Raw genomic sequence first — 14,366 nt, 5'->3', positions numbered from 1 at the left:
TGTAAATTGTTCCTAGTGAGTGTAGGATAGTGTTGATCCATGATAGCGGGGATCGCTGGTCGGCGCAGACCCGGTGGGCCGAAGGGCCTGTTTCTGCACTGTATCTCTAAACTAAACTAAAGTAAAGACCATACCCTGCACATCTCCTTTAAACTTTGCTCCTCTCACCTTAGAGCTGTGTCCTCAAGTCTTTGATATTTTCACCCTGGGGAAAAAGATTCTGATTGTCTACCCTATCAATACCTCTCCTAATTTTATATACTTTATCAGGGCTGCCCTCAGCCTCCAATGCTCCAGAGATGCCAATCCAAGTTTGCCCAACCTTATCACTAATGTGAAGATAGACACAAAGTACTGGAGTAAATCAGCAGGACAGGCAGCATCTCTGGAGAAAAGGAATGGTGACGTTTCGGGTCGAGAAACCGGCTCCCAAACGATATTCTCATCTTTAATTTCAATCCACTCCTGTATCTCCCTACTTCCTCTTTCTTCAATCTCCTCCAGTCTAATCTAACACAGAGGCAATGTGCAGGAAGGAGCTGCAGATGCTGGTTTAAACCGAAGATAGACACAAAAAGCTGGAGTAACTCAACGGGACAGACAGCATCTCTGGAGAAAAGGAATGGTGACGTTTCGGGTCGAGACCCTTCTTCGAACTCCTGGAGAAAATAAAGAGGTGATGTCTCGGCTCAAGACCAATCTGCAGACTGGAGAAAAGGAATAGGTGACGTTTCGCTGGAGAAACAGGAATAGGTGACGTTTTGTGTCTCTCTTCGGTTTAAACCAGCATCTGCAGTTCCTTTCAACACTTATCGCCAATACCCTTAATTCCAGCATCATTCTAGTAAACCTTTTCAGCACTCTGTTGTTGCACAAACTAAGAGCTCATGATATTTCAACAAAGTGTTGAAATGGGTTAAAAACTGGTTGTCTCATTAAAAAACACAATTTTGAAATAAACGGACCCTTTTCAGGCTGGAGGGATGTAACTAGTAGAGTACCCAAGGACTAGTTCTTGGCTATCATTTGTTTACTATTTACATTAATGATCTGGAGGAGGGAACAAAACAGACGATACAAAAATAAATGGAAGGGCAGGTTGCGACGAGGACGTTGTGCAAAAAGATAAAGATGGACTGAGTAATTGGGTGAAAATGGAGTTTAATGTGGGGAAGTGTGAGACACACTTCAGTGAGAGAAATCAAAATGCGGGTTATTATTTAATTTGAGAGAGACTGCTAATGACTGAGGTTCAGCGAGATCTAGATGTTCTAGTGCATGAATCGCAAAATATTAGCAGGCAGGTCTAACAAATAAGTACGAAAGCAAACAACATTTTGAGCTTTGCTTCAAATGGGTTGGAGTTTAAGTATCGGGAGGTTTTGTTCCAATTGTGCAAGGTGTTGGTGAGGCTGCACCTGGAATACAGTGAGCACATTCCCTGAAAAGGATATTGCAGTTTGGGGGGTGGAATAAAGTAGATTTACCAGGCTAATTCCTGGGATAAAATATAAAATGGTTTGGATTTTTATTCCTAGGGGTTTAGAGGAATGAGGGCTGACCTTATTCACACCTATAAGACCTTAAGGAGACTTGCCGGGTATGCGTTGAGATGTTTTCACTCATGGTAAAGTCACAAACAAGGGCACAGTTACAAAACATAAGGCAGTCATTTGCAACTGAGGAGCATTACAATTTCTTCTCCAAGAGATTGTTGAATCTCTGGAAATCTCTGTGGGTGCTGGAGGCCAGTTCATTGGATATATTTAAGGTGGAGATAAATAAATATTTGAAATATCAAGGAAGTAAGGCCGATGGGTAACTGGCACAGATGAGGATGTGATCGTATTGAGTGGCAGAGCTGGTTCGAGGAGTGTGTGGCCTACTTTTGCTATGATTCTGGTGCATTCTTAATTCAGGGGCAGAATTACTACCTGCAGAATGCATTCACCATTCATTTCTGCTTCTTTTAGCCCCACGTCAGTGCCCGACCAACCAGGTCTACTTGGAGAGCGGGTCGCCGTGCTTCGCTACGTGTTCCAACTTACGCTCCACCTGCGATAGTCATGGCACCTACGGCTGCTTTTGCCCTGAAGGTAAACCCGTGTGCTCGATAAGTCCCACTGTCTCAGTCAGGCCGAAGATAAATTGAGGTTCAGTCCTTCAATTTCCCATGATGGAGGGTCAATGTTTATTCAGCACAAGGGGTGGAGTTTTACAAATAATGCACTGAAGATGACTTTTTCTGATGAGTCCCTATCAATCTACATGACATGGAGAAAACTTGTGGGGATGATGGATTCTGTTCACTGAGGAATAGGTGATGGATCGGCAGAGTTGGGATAGCTGGTAGAGTTGCTGCCTGGTAGCTCCAGACAACTGGTTTGAATCCTAACATATGTCAAGATTTTCCATGTTCTTTCAATGAATGCGTGAGTTTCCTCTCATCATTTGGGGTTCCCTTCCACATCCTTAAAGATGTTTATTTGGTAGATTAATTGGCCTTTGTAAACCACTGCTAGTTTGTCGGTGAGTAGTAAAATCTGCAGGGATTGGGGAGAATAAAATGGGGTGAGTGTAAGTGGCTAATACTGAAGACAGATGCTAAATGCTGGAGTAGCTCAGCGGGACTGGCAGCATCGCTGGAGAGAAGGAATAGGTGACTTTTCGAAGTCGAGATCCTCCTTCAGTGCTTTATGGTCGGCATGGACCCAATGGGCCCGGAGAACTTGTTTGTGTCTCTTTCACCATCGTTTCTATTGTGCAGAGGGGCTGAGTCCATGGCGGGATGGGAGTCTCCTGAAATCGGTAGCCGTTCTCCAGAATAAATTATGGCTGCTCCACCTCCCACAGGTACTGTTTTTGATGATGTTTCCGAGAAGAATCTGTGCGTTCCCCTGGATAAGTGTCCTTGCACCTGGAATGGGGTCATCTACGGTCCTGGAGAAAAGATCTCATCGCTCTGCAGAAATTGGTAAAACCACTCCCAGCAACTACTTTTTCACACAAACCTTGAGATATGCAACATGACGTTTGGTGTGCTTAATTTCCCTGAATGGTCAGAGGTGACATTTGTACAGATGCCACTTTTGGAATGAGTCGTCGAACAATGCACTAAATTATTGAGCACTTCATTAAATGTTCATTAAAGATGCTGCTCTGAGAAATCGGCACTTGCAAAATCTAGGTCAGCAGAGCAACAATCAGTGAGGACACGAGACACAGCAGATGCTGAAATCTTGAGTAAAAAAACAAACCGCTGGAGGAACTTAGCAGGCCAGGTAGCATCTGTGAGGGTAAAAGGACAGACAGCGTTGTGGACTGATGGTCTGAAGAAGGACCCCAACCCAAAACATTGCCTCTTCATTTCCCTGCACTGACGCTACCTGATCCGCAGAGTTCCTAGAACATAGAAACATAGAAAAATAAGTGTAGAAGTAGGCCATTCGGCCCTTCGAGCCAGCACTGCCATTCATATGATCATGGCTGTTCATCTAAAATCAGTACCCTGCTTTTTCCCAATATCCTTTGATTCCTTTGGCCCTATGAGCTAAATCTAACTCTCTCTTGAAAGTAGTTTGTGTTTTAGAACAACAACCAATGCTGCCAAGATATTAAAGGTGGGACGGCAGCGCGGCGGTAGATCTACTGCCTTACAGCTCCAGAGACCCGGGCTCGATCCTGACTACGGGTGCTTGTCTGTATGGAGCTTGTATGTTCTCTCCGTGACAGTGGGGGCTTTCTCTGAGATCTTCAGTTTCCTCCCACACTCCATTAACGTACAGGTTTGTAGGTTAATTGGCTTGGTGTAAATGTGAAATTGTCCCTAGTGAGTATAGGGCAGTGTTAATGTGCGGGGATTGCTGGATAGTACAGACTCGATGGGTTAAAGGGCCTGTTTCCACGCTGTATCTCTAAACTAAACATTGTTAATGCCACTATTCCGGAGACAAAATTTTCACTTTTGACTGTTAGTTATCTTCCACAGTTGCACAAGCAAATTAAAAAGGGTTTCACTATTGCTTAGCCCTGAGAGTTATGAAGAGGCATATTTCATGACCACAGATCAGAGAAAGAAACCTGCACATTGTGGAGCGAGGAAGGGAGAGTGTGACACAGTGTGAGAAGCACCAGACAGAGCGGGGCCAGCTGGAGAGAGAGGAACGAGGCTGCACCAGGCTCCAAAATCTGCAGCCTTTCTGTGTGTGTACTTTTCCATACAGATCACAGAATGATACAGCACGGAAATAAACTGTTAAGCCCCTGTTCCTGCCCAGATCTCGAACCCATCTGATGCCTAATCCATCACTCTTCCCTGACAATGGCCCAAAACGCTCGATCATTCTTTCTCTTTTGACCGTCATGATTGACTCTGCATTCGTCATTGTTTCAGCAGTGCAGTGCAAAAACAAGTTATCCAATGTTGCTTCCAGTTTTCTCCACACATTTGGCCTCTGTCTCTTGGTAATCCACCCTTCATATGCAGGTCACAATTTCTCCACATTCACTCTTTCAGAACTTTTGAAGACTTTACGCGTTTGTTAGGTGTACAGGCACCCGACCTATAGAATAAACAACTTACATAAGCTTACACTTACAGAAGCAATTCTTGAAGCCCATTGCTTTATTTCCGAGTTGCGGGTCTCAGTAGCAGTGCACTGCGTATGCGGCCATTTCCGCAAGACAATTAGCTGTTCTCATGGATGCTCCCATGTCGTCTCCGTGTCGGAGCTCCCATGTAGTCTCCGCATCGGAGCTTCCACATCTACGTCGGAGCTCCCATGTGTTCTCCGTGTCGGAACTCCCCACATGGTCTCCACGTTGGAGCTCCCCCATGGTCCACTCGTCAGAGCTCCCCCATGGTCCACTCGTCAGAGCTCCCACATGGTCCACTAGTCGGAGCTCCCCCATGGTCCACTCGTCAGAGCTCCCCCATGGTCCACTCGTCAGAGCTCCCACATGGTCCACTAGTCGGAGCTCCCACATGGTCTCCGCGTCAAATAGTAAATTTATGCATGCACAATAGCACTTCCATTTCCGACTTACTTAACATCTGGCTTACACATGGGTCCACTGGACATAACCCTTATGTAAGTCAGGGAGTGTCTGTAATGAGATCAATCCCATCTGCTCCAGAAAGTATCTAAACTCCTTAACTCAGCTAGAGTTCTCTGAGATCCCTTCTGAGCTCATACCCACTGTATATACCCGCTACTCTCTGTGGGGAAAAAGTTGTCCCTCAGGTTCCCATTAAATCTCACACTAAACCTATGACCTTGATTCTTCTCCTCTGAGTAAGGGTAGAGATGTTAAATGCTTTAACATTTCAATTCCTCCATTCTTCAATGTTTTTGTTCCTGTACCATTGTAAAGAAATGGTACAGGACTCTGCACTCTCTTTTGAGAGGTTGATTTCTACTTCATTCTATGATAGATAGAGCTCTCGGGGATCATGGAATCAAGGGATATGGGGAGAAGGCAGGCACAGGTTACTGATTGTGAATGATCAGCCATGATCACAATGAATGGCGGTGCTGGCTCGAAGGGCCAAATGGCCTCCTTATGCACCTATTTTCTGCCTCTATGTTTCTCTGTTAATATTATTAGGTATTTTTAGAATAGTTAAAAAGTTAATTCAGATCCAGACCCAAGGAAACGCCTGCCTCCTACAAATGATGCCTGACCCATTGAGTTTCTCCAGCATTTGTTTATTTTGCTCCAGATTTCAGCATCTGCAGTCACTTACATCACTAAATAAAATATGTGCCACTTGTTTCCTGGTTCATTGCGACAAGGATGGCTTATTGCTTGAACAGGTTGGTTAATACAGCAGCTTCTAGGTTGCTGGAGGCCTCGTGAATGTTACTTGAAAACAGATCAGACAAAGAGCACCACAGAGATCGCGAGATTTGCTGCAAGGTATTTCTTTGAAGTCAATGGCAAGGGCCACGCTGCACAGCTGACCACCCGTTCTGGGCCATTCATGCCAACTCGGATGAATGTGGGATTATCCCTGAAGGAAGATAGTGCTGACTGTTTGTTTCTGTGCAGTGTATGTTCTCTGGGGCAGTGGACCTGTACGACGCTACCCTGTCCAGGACGGTGCTCCATTGAAGGCGGTTCGTTTGTGACTACGTTCGATTCAAGACAGTATCGATTCCACTCAATCTGCAATTTTGTGCTTGTCAAAGTAAGATAGGATGTCAATTGATTCATACTGAACAGGTTTTAGTACTGGTGCATGATTGGGCTATTTTAAGTAGATAAAGTGAAGTAATTTAGTTTAGAGATACAGTGCGGAAACATACCCTTCACCCCACTGAGTCCGTGCCGACCAGCGATCCCCGCACACTAGCACCATCCTACACACACAAGGGACAATTTACAGTTTTACCAAGCCAATTAAACTACAAACCTGTAAGTCTTTGTAGTGTGGGAGGAAACCGGGGCTCCCAGAGAAAACCCATGCAGGTCACGGGGAGAATGTACAAAATCCGCACAGACAGCATCCACAATCAGGGTCGAACCCGGGTCTCTGGCTCTGTAATGCCGCAACTCTACCACTGCACCATAAAGTCGATAAAGACTATAAACAGAAACGGAAGGAAGCCTTACCTTGTGAGCGGCATGGTGGCGCAGCAGTAGAATTACTGCCTTACAGGTCCCTGCAGAGACCTGGGTTCGATCCTGACTATGGGCGCTTGCCTGTACGGAGATTGTACGATCTCCCACCTGTGTGGGCTTTCTCCATGATCTCCCGTTTCCTCCCACACTCCACAGATGTATAGGTTTCTAGATTAATTGGCTTTTGGTATAATTGTAAATTTGCCCCAAGTGTGTGTAGGATGGTGTAAGTGTGTGGGGATCGTTGGTCAGCACTGATTCGGTGGGCCGAAGGGCCTGTTTCCACGCTGTATCTCCAAAGCTAAAAAAAACTAAAAATTATAACCTCATAATGCTTCACATTGTGAGGGATCTTAAACTGCATCCATCCGCTCAGCCAGTTGTGTAGGTCTGGAATTCTCTGTCTTTCCGAGGTGTGGAAGGGAAATTGTGGGTACAATGAAAAACCAAAAGAGACAGATGTTTGATCTGTAGGGGAGTCAAGGTGTTCTGGAGAACGGGCAGGAAAGTGCGGAGGCCAGGTTCAGAATAGCCGTGATCTCACCGAATTATTAAGAAAGTGTAAATTGCTGAATAGCCGCCTTCGGGATCAGTTCTCCTACCAAGTCATGTGGCATAGAGGCAGGCCCTTCGGCCCACCATGTCCATACTGGCCATCAAGTCCCTATACTAAGCCCATTTTCTAGCATTTAGCCTTCAAGGTGTTTCAAATGCTCAGCTGAGTACTGAAATGTTGCAAGAGCCTCTTTGTCACCACCCCATCAGTTCCATATTCCCACCAGCCTCTTGACAGAAAGTATTCTTCCTCAAATCTCCTCCAAGTGTTCTAACCTTTACCTGAACACCGTAATCTTAGACATTTCTGCTAAAAAAAAATAATTCTCAACATCCACCCCCTCCACCCTCACTCTTCAGCTTCTTTCCCCACCCTCTCAGCCTCCTCGGCTCCGTTCCCAGCCTGTCCAGACTCTCCTTATAATTGAGAAACTCCAGCCTAGGCAACATCATGCTGAATTTCCTCTGCTATAATATTAGGAATTTATAGTTGTTTTCTGAACGTTACAGAGCCCAGTCATACCTGGCAATGGACACATCGAGGCACTATTTGAAAAATCTGGAGTTAAGCCGACTGAAACTTCCTTAAGTGCCATAATTTTCACGAGTAGTAAGGTGAGCATCTTTGTGTTGTGTAATTCATAAAAACTAAAACATCTGAAATGACGAAATGTGTAAGGCATCGTAGAATGTTCCAGAGAGGAGAAGCAACAGCTCATGTACTTGATGACATACTTGGTGTCTGTACTAGTCATCCGATACAACTCATACTTAGAGCCTTGTGTCGACTAATCAAGGTCCTTTTAACAGGATATGATGAGTTCTTTTTTCACTGCCTGTTCCCATCCGAAAGCAGTTCTTTCAGGGTAAACAAAAGCCCCCAGTTTATTTGTAGGATTAGGGACAGAGTCCCCCTTGTCCTCACCTTCCACCCCATCAGCTGTCGCATACAACATATTATCCTCCAACATTTCCACCACTTCCAATGGGATCGCACTACTGGCCACGTCTTCCCATCTCCACCCCATTCTGCTTTCCACAGAGACCGTTCTCTCCAAAACTCCCTGGGCCACTCGTCCCTTCCTACCCAAACCACCCCCTCCCCAGGTACTTTCCCTTGCAACTGCAGGAGATGCAACCCCTGTCACTTTACCTCCCCCTACGACTCCATCCAAGGACCCAAACAGTCTCCTTCAACCTCATCTACTGTATCCGCTGTTTCAGGTGTCAACTTCTCTACATCGGCGAGACCAAGCGCAGCTAAACCAACCTGATCTCCCGGTGGCTCAGCACTTCAACTCCCATTCCCAATCTGACCTTTCTGTCCTGGGCCTCCTCCATTGTCAGAGTGAGGCCCAGCGCAAGTTAGAGGAACAGCACCTCGTATTACGCTTGGGTAGTTTGCACCCCAACGGTATGAACATTGACTTCTCTAACTTCAGATAGTCCCTGCTTTCCCTCTCTTTCCCCTCCCCTTTACCAGTTCTCCCACTAGTCTTCCTGTCTCTGTCTACATCCTATCTTTGTCCCGCCCCCTCCCCTGACATCAGTCTGAAGAAGGGTCTCGACCCAAAACGTCACCCTTTCCTTCTCTCCTGAGATGCTGCATGACCTGCTAAGTTACTCCAGCATTGTGTGTCTACCCCCAGTTTATTTTCTGGCCAAGGGTGCTGTTACCTCTGTTAAACTGAGCTGTGAGTATGGTGAGACTCATGCGCTGGGCTTCAAAGTTAGGTCAGTAAGTTGGATAAAGATTGTCAGAGATAGTGAAAGGATGCCTCACCAATGCACTTTTCTCAGAGTGCCAAGAATTAGACAATAGACAATAGGTGCTGGAGTAGGCCATTCGGCCCTTCGAGCCAGCACCGCCATTCGATGTGATCATGGCTGATAGGTCCACAAAGGTGCAAAACGAGTAGATAGAGTGGTAAAGAAGGTGTATGGTATGCTTGCCTTGATTGGTGGGGGCATTGAGTATAAGCGATAGAAAGCTATTATCATAATGATAATCATAATCGTAATTTATTAGCCAAGTATCTTTTACAACACACGAGGAATTTGATTTGCCTTACAGTCATACCAAAAAAGCAACAAGACATATAACTACATAAAATGTGATATAAACATCCACCACATCGGCTCATCCACATTCCCCACTGTGATCGAAGGCAATAAAGTCTTATTTGCTTTCCTCCTTTTTCTCCCGCGGTCGGGGGAGTCGAACATAGAAACATAGAAAAATAGAAAATAGGTGCAGGAGTAGGCCATTCGGCCCTTCGAGCCTGCACCGCCATTCAATATGATCATGGCTGATCATCCAGCTCAGTAACCTGATCCCCTGATCCCTTTAGCCACAAGGGCCACATCTAACTCCCTCTTAAATATAGCCAATGAACTGGCCTCAACTACCTTCTGTGGCAGAGAATTCCACAGACTCACCACTCTCTGTGTGAAGAAATGTTTTCTCATCTCGGTCCTAAAAGACTTCCCCCTTATCCTTAAGCTGTGACCCCTGGTTCTGGACTTCCCCAACATCGGGAACAATCTTCCCGCATCTAGCCTCTCCAACCCCTTAAGAATTTTATATGTTTCAATAAGATCCCCCCTCAGTCTTCTAAATTCCAGCGAGTATAAGCCTAGTCTATCCAGTCTTTCTTCATATGAAAGTCCTGCCATTCCAGGGATCAATCTGGTGAACCTTCTCTGTACTCCCTCTAAGGCTAGAATGTCTTTCCTCAGATTAGGAGACCAAAACTGTACACAATACTCCAGGTGCGGTCTCACCAAGGCCCTGTACAACTGCAGCAGAACCTCCCTGCTCCTATACTCAAATCTTCTTGCTATTAATGCTAACATACCATTCGCTTTCTTCACTGCCTGCTGCACCTGCACGCTTGCTTTCAATGACTGGTGCACCATGACACCCAGGACACGTTGCATCTCCCCTTTTCCTAATTGGCCACCATTCAGGTAATACTCTGCTTTCCTGTTCTTGCCACCAAAGTGGATAACCTCACATTTATCCACATTATATTGCATCTGCCATGCATTTGCCCACTCTCCTAATCTATCCAAGTCACTCTGCAACCTCCTAGCATCCTCCTCGCAGCTAACACTGCCACCCAGCTTCGTGTCATCCGCAAACTTAGAGATATTGCATTAAATTCCCTCGTCCAAATCATTAATATATATTGTAAATAACTGGGGTCCCAGCACTGAGCCTTGCGGTACCCCCACTAGTCACTGCCTGCCATTCAGAAAAGGACCCGTTTATTCCTACTCTTTGCTTCCTGTCCGCCAACCAATTCTCTATCCACCTCAACACTGAACCCCCAATACCGTGTGCTTTAAGTTTGAACCGTGTGAACCATAAGCAGTCGGGGCGATCAAAGCTCCCGCAGCCAGCGATCGAAGCTCCCGCGATGGGGGCAGTCAAAGCTCCTGCGGTTGGAGCTCCCAAAGTCGATCCCTAACCAAGGGACCGCGAGTTCCACAATTTTGTCCGCTCCGAGGTCGATCCCCGACAAAGAACCGCCAGCTCCACGATGTTAAGTCCTGCAGGCTGCCGTGGTTGGAGCTCCCAAAGTTGGTCCCCAGCAAGAGGCCGCTAGCTCCACGATGTTAGGCCGCAGTGCCCATCGGAGATACGACACGGTAAAAGTCGCATCTCCGTTGAGGGAAGAAATTTAAAAAGTTTCCCCCACATAATACAAAACTAAAAGTACACGAAAACATACATTTTACAACAAACTAAAACAAAGAAGGAAAAAGACGAGACAGACCATTGAGGCAGCTATCGTCAGCGCCACCTGATGCAGCTCTATTTAACTTTGGTTCGGCTGCATTTGGAGTAATGCATGCGGTTCTGTTCACCTCATTACAGGAAGGATGTGTAGGCTTTGGAGAAGATGCAGATTTACCAGAATGATGCCTAGATTAGAGGGCATTAGCTACATGGAGAGATTGAACAGGCTTGGATTGTTTTCGCTGGAAGGCTGGAGGTTGAGGGGGGTACATAAAGTTCTGGAGGCACATATGTGGTTCAGTCAGAACCGTTTCCCCAGGATGGAAATGCCAAAGAGTCGAGAGCATAAGCTGTAAAATAGAAGGGTAAAGTTTAAAGCAGATGTGTGGGGCAAGATTTTGCATGGAGAGTAATAGGGACGTGGAACACACTGCAAGGGGAGGTGATGGAGGAAGATACCATTGTAGCATTTAAGAGGCCTTTGAGTAGGAATGTGTTTATGCAGAATGTGGAGGGGTATGGATTATGTGCGGGCAGATGAGATGAGTTTAGCTTGACATCGTGTTCGGTACAGACATTGCGGGCAGGAGCCAGTTCTTGTATTATAGGCTTTATGCTCTATGTTGTATGTAAAGTCTGTTTACAGGAGTTGTCTGCTGTGAGATATAATTTTATATGAGGCCATGGGCCTCTACGTAGGAAAGGCCTGCATCTTCTTCAAAGCCTACACATCTTTCCTGTTATGAGGTGAGCAGTATTGCATGCATTACTCCAAATGTGGCCAAACCAAAGTTATATAGAGCTGCATCATGATTTCCTATCTCTTGTGCTCAATGCCCCAACCAATGAAGTCAAGCAGATCGTACACCAGAGTGTGAAGCCGATCAAGTTGATGTAGCCTTGTCTATAAAGGAGGCTATGGTGAGATGAGGTTAAATATGTTTGCCTGTAGATATTTCAGATTTCCATCTAAAAGATGGGCTGCTTCATTATTTGTGTTGTTTCACAGATAAAAATTACCTTCTTGAAGCTGGGCATGGTGTACGTGAATAATCAGATCCAGGGTCTGCCCTTCATAAAAGGTAAAAACTAAACACCAAGCTGGTGATCTTATAGAGGTGTACAAAATCATGAGAGGAATAGATCAGATGGATGCACAGTCTCTTGTCCAGAGTAGGTGAATCGAGGACCAAAGGACATAGGTTGAAGGTGAAGGGGAAAAGATTTAATAGGAATCTGAGGGGTAACCTTTTCACACAAAGGGTGGTGGGTGTATGAAACAAGCTGCCAGATGAGGTAGTTGAGGCTGGGACTATACCAACATTTAAGAAACAGTTAGACAGGTACATGTACAGGACGGTTTGGAGGGATATGGGCCAAATGCAGGCAGGTGGGACTAGTGTAGTTGGGACATGTTGGCCGGTGTGGACAAGTTGGGCCAAAGGGCCTGTTTCCACGCTGTATCACTCTATGACCAAGCTGATTTGAAGGGCTAGAGAGGGTGCCACAGGAGGCAGAGTATTGAAGGGGATATAAAGGCCTCTAATTATTGTGGGATGCTGGAGGTTCCTGGGCAGAGTTCAGGAGCTCGGACAGAGTTCAGCAGCTCGGAGTAAAGTTCAGCAGCTCGGAGTAGAATTCAGGGGCTCGGGCAGAGTTCAGGAGCTCGGGCAGAGTTCAGGAGCTCGGGCAGAGTTCAGGGGCTCGGGCAGAGTTTAGGGACTCGGGCAGAGTTCAGGGGCTCGGGCAGAGTTCAGAGGCTGGGAGCAGAGTTCAGGGGCTGGGAGCAGAGTTCAGGGGCTCAGAGGGGGAGCCGGGCCCAATATTGACTCCCCATCACAGTTTCAAAGGCAGTTAGTTTATCAGTTACAAGTTCAAAAGTGAAGCAGAATTAGGCCATTCAGCCCATCAAGCCTACTCCGCCATTCAATCATGGCTGATCTATATTTCCTTCTTAACCCCTTTGTCCTGCCTTTTCCCCCATAACCCCCGATACAGGGGTTACTCCTGAGAGGCTGTGGTGTTTGAGGAGGGAGAAACATGGGGCAGGTTAAGCATTTTAAAATGCCCACTCCTCGGTTTGAGCGGTGGATGAATCAGCAACTTGCACATTATGTATAGTCACAGGCACGGTGGGACAGTGGGTTAATGCATACATTATTATTCTCCATGAGTCAATGGGAAAAGGGATTCATTGTTCCCCTTAAATGCAATGGTGCAGCTAATTGAGCTGATAGGGATTATTAGGCATAGGATAAGGTGATAAGCCACAGCCTTTCCCCAAAGTAGAATCTAAAACTTGAGTGCATAGGTTTAGGTCATAAGATCATAAGGTCATAAATGATAGGAGCAGAAATAGGCCATTTGGCCCATCAAATCTACTCCGCCATACAATCACGGTTGATCTATCTCTCCCTCCTAACCCCATTCTCCTGCCCTTTCCCATTAAACCCCTGATACCCGTACTAATGAAGAATCTATCGATCTCTGTCGTAAAAATATCCATTGACGGCCTCCACAGCCTTCTGTGGCAAATAATTCTACAGATTCACCAGCCTGTGACTAAAGAAATTCCTTTAAAGTTTCAGGTTAGAGGGGGAGATTTAAAAGGGACAAGAGAGTGGTAAGCATATGGAACTAGAACAGGGTGGAACCGTTGGGCACAAAGCTCTCCTGCATTGGTGTAGCACCCTCCCCTCCCCCACTTCCCCCCTCACCCCCCCACTCACCCACTCCATCCCCCCTCAACCCCCCTTTTCTCCCCCTCCCCCCATACCCACTCCATCCCCCCTCAACCCCCCTTATCCCCCCTCCTCCCCTCACCCCCCCTCCACTCTTAGAGGCTCTCCTGCACTCCCCCCCTCCCCCCCCCCCACACAAGCTGGCAGAGCGGGAGGAGGAGGACAAGAAGGAGAGTGGCCGCAGTGTGCGTGTGTTTGTGTGAGTGTGTGTGCGCCACGTTGCCCGCTGGGGGTTGTAGTCCGGTGATGGTCCGGGGCACTGGGGCCGGGCGGGAGCGGGGACTACACCTCCCGGCGGGCAGCGCGGCACACACACACAAACCTCTTTGCGAACGGCGGAGACGGCCATCTTGTTGGACTCTATGCCGCCGCGCTGCACCAAGGGTGGAAGGTCAGGTGCGGGGCACGGCGGGACGGCGCTGGTCCTCCCGGCAGGCTGGGGGGGGGGAGCGCATTTATTAAAGTTAGAGGCAGCTAGAGGTAACACTCTCCACCTGCTATTTCACATCACATGGCTGTTAGATGGAGAGATGATCCACTTCATTGCATCCGGAGGCAGCTTAGGATATTAACAAGGCATGTCAGTTTGTAAGAGCAACAGAGAGCTTGCACTACCTGGCAAAGAACTCATCACCTTCTCACCTTCATAGCATGTATATTTATCATTAGCACTATTCAAATACGGTTAAAATTAGGAGTGC

The 14,366-nt window shown here is 46.7% G+C and overlaps 1 protein-coding gene across 1 annotated transcript in view; it reads left to right on the top strand.

Moving 5' to 3' along the window:
• Positions 1-14,366, top strand: part of LOC144602453 (mucin-6-like) — a 170,386-nt gene that overhangs the window by 53,185 nt on the left and 102,835 nt on the right. The window contains exons 11-15 of the mRNA XM_078415600.1: positions 1,974-2,096; positions 2,854-2,974; positions 6,052-6,190; positions 7,690-7,794; positions 11,934-12,006. Coding sequence (XP_078271726.1) covers positions 1,974-2,096; positions 2,854-2,974; positions 6,052-6,190; positions 7,690-7,794; positions 11,934-12,006 — 561 coding nt within the window. The remainder of the gene's footprint in view (positions 1-1,973; positions 2,097-2,853; positions 2,975-6,051; positions 6,191-7,689; positions 7,795-11,933; positions 12,007-14,366) is intronic.

Source organism: Rhinoraja longicauda, chromosome 18 (genome assembly GCF_053455715.1).
Source record: "Rhinoraja longicauda isolate Sanriku21f chromosome 18, sRhiLon1.1, whole genome shotgun sequence".
Classification (NCBI taxonomy): domain Eukaryota; kingdom Metazoa; phylum Chordata; class Chondrichthyes; order Rajiformes; family Arhynchobatidae; genus Rhinoraja; species Rhinoraja longicauda.
The sequence above is the reverse complement of the archived record's forward strand: the minus strand, read 5'-3'. Positions and strand labels throughout refer to the sequence as shown.